Here is a 572-nt window from a genome sequence, read left to right on the forward strand (position 1 = left end):
GCACCCGCGGAGGCGCGCAGGAACAGCTTCCCGCTCGTCAGCCTCAGCAAACCCGCCCTCCCGGCCGCCGACGCGACGCGCCTCCACGCCGGCAGCTACGTCAGCGAGTTTTCCCTGGCGGGCTCCGGCGGCGTGCCCATGTCGCCCGCCGTGTGCCCGCCGGCCGCGGGGGACAAGGCGCTCGGCCCCTTCCCCGCGTCGCAGCCGCTCCTGTACCACCCGGGCCACGCCAGCCTGCACGTGGCCAGCTACAGCCCGGGCCTCGCGCTCATCGGCGGCGCCCCCGACTCCAAGGTGGGCGTGCGCGTGCCGCCCATCGCCATTCCCGCCGCGCAGATGTACGCGGGCGACAAGCTGAAGGAGTCGCCCGACAGCCCCGGCCAGATGGCGAAGGCGCTGGACGGCGGCGGCGCCCCGGACGCCCTGCCGGCGCCCGAGGCCGAGGGCGGCGACGCGGCGGCGACGCGCCCGCAGGAACCGCCCTGCGAAGGGAGGCCCGACGGAGGGCGCTCGCGCCCCGGCGCCGCAGGTGGCAACGCCGCGGCGTCTTCCAAGAAGGTAACACTGATCGA

At 76.6% G+C, this 572-nt stretch overlaps 1 protein-coding gene across 1 annotated transcript in view; it reads left to right on the forward strand.

The window, feature by feature from the left end:
- Positions 1 to 572, forward strand: part of LOC119587062 (zinc finger protein 628-like) — a gene marked incomplete at its 3' end in the record, with an annotated part of 23,937 nt that overhangs the window by 15,551 nt on the left and 7,814 nt on the right. The window contains 1 exon segment of the mRNA XM_037935810.1: positions 1 to 558. Coding sequence (XP_037791738.1) covers positions 1 to 558 — 558 coding nt within the window.

This window comes from Penaeus monodon, chromosome 22, assembly GCF_015228065.2.
Source record: "Penaeus monodon isolate SGIC_2016 chromosome 22, NSTDA_Pmon_1, whole genome shotgun sequence".
In the NCBI taxonomy this organism is placed as follows: Eukaryota; Metazoa; Arthropoda; class Malacostraca; order Decapoda; family Penaeidae; genus Penaeus; species Penaeus monodon.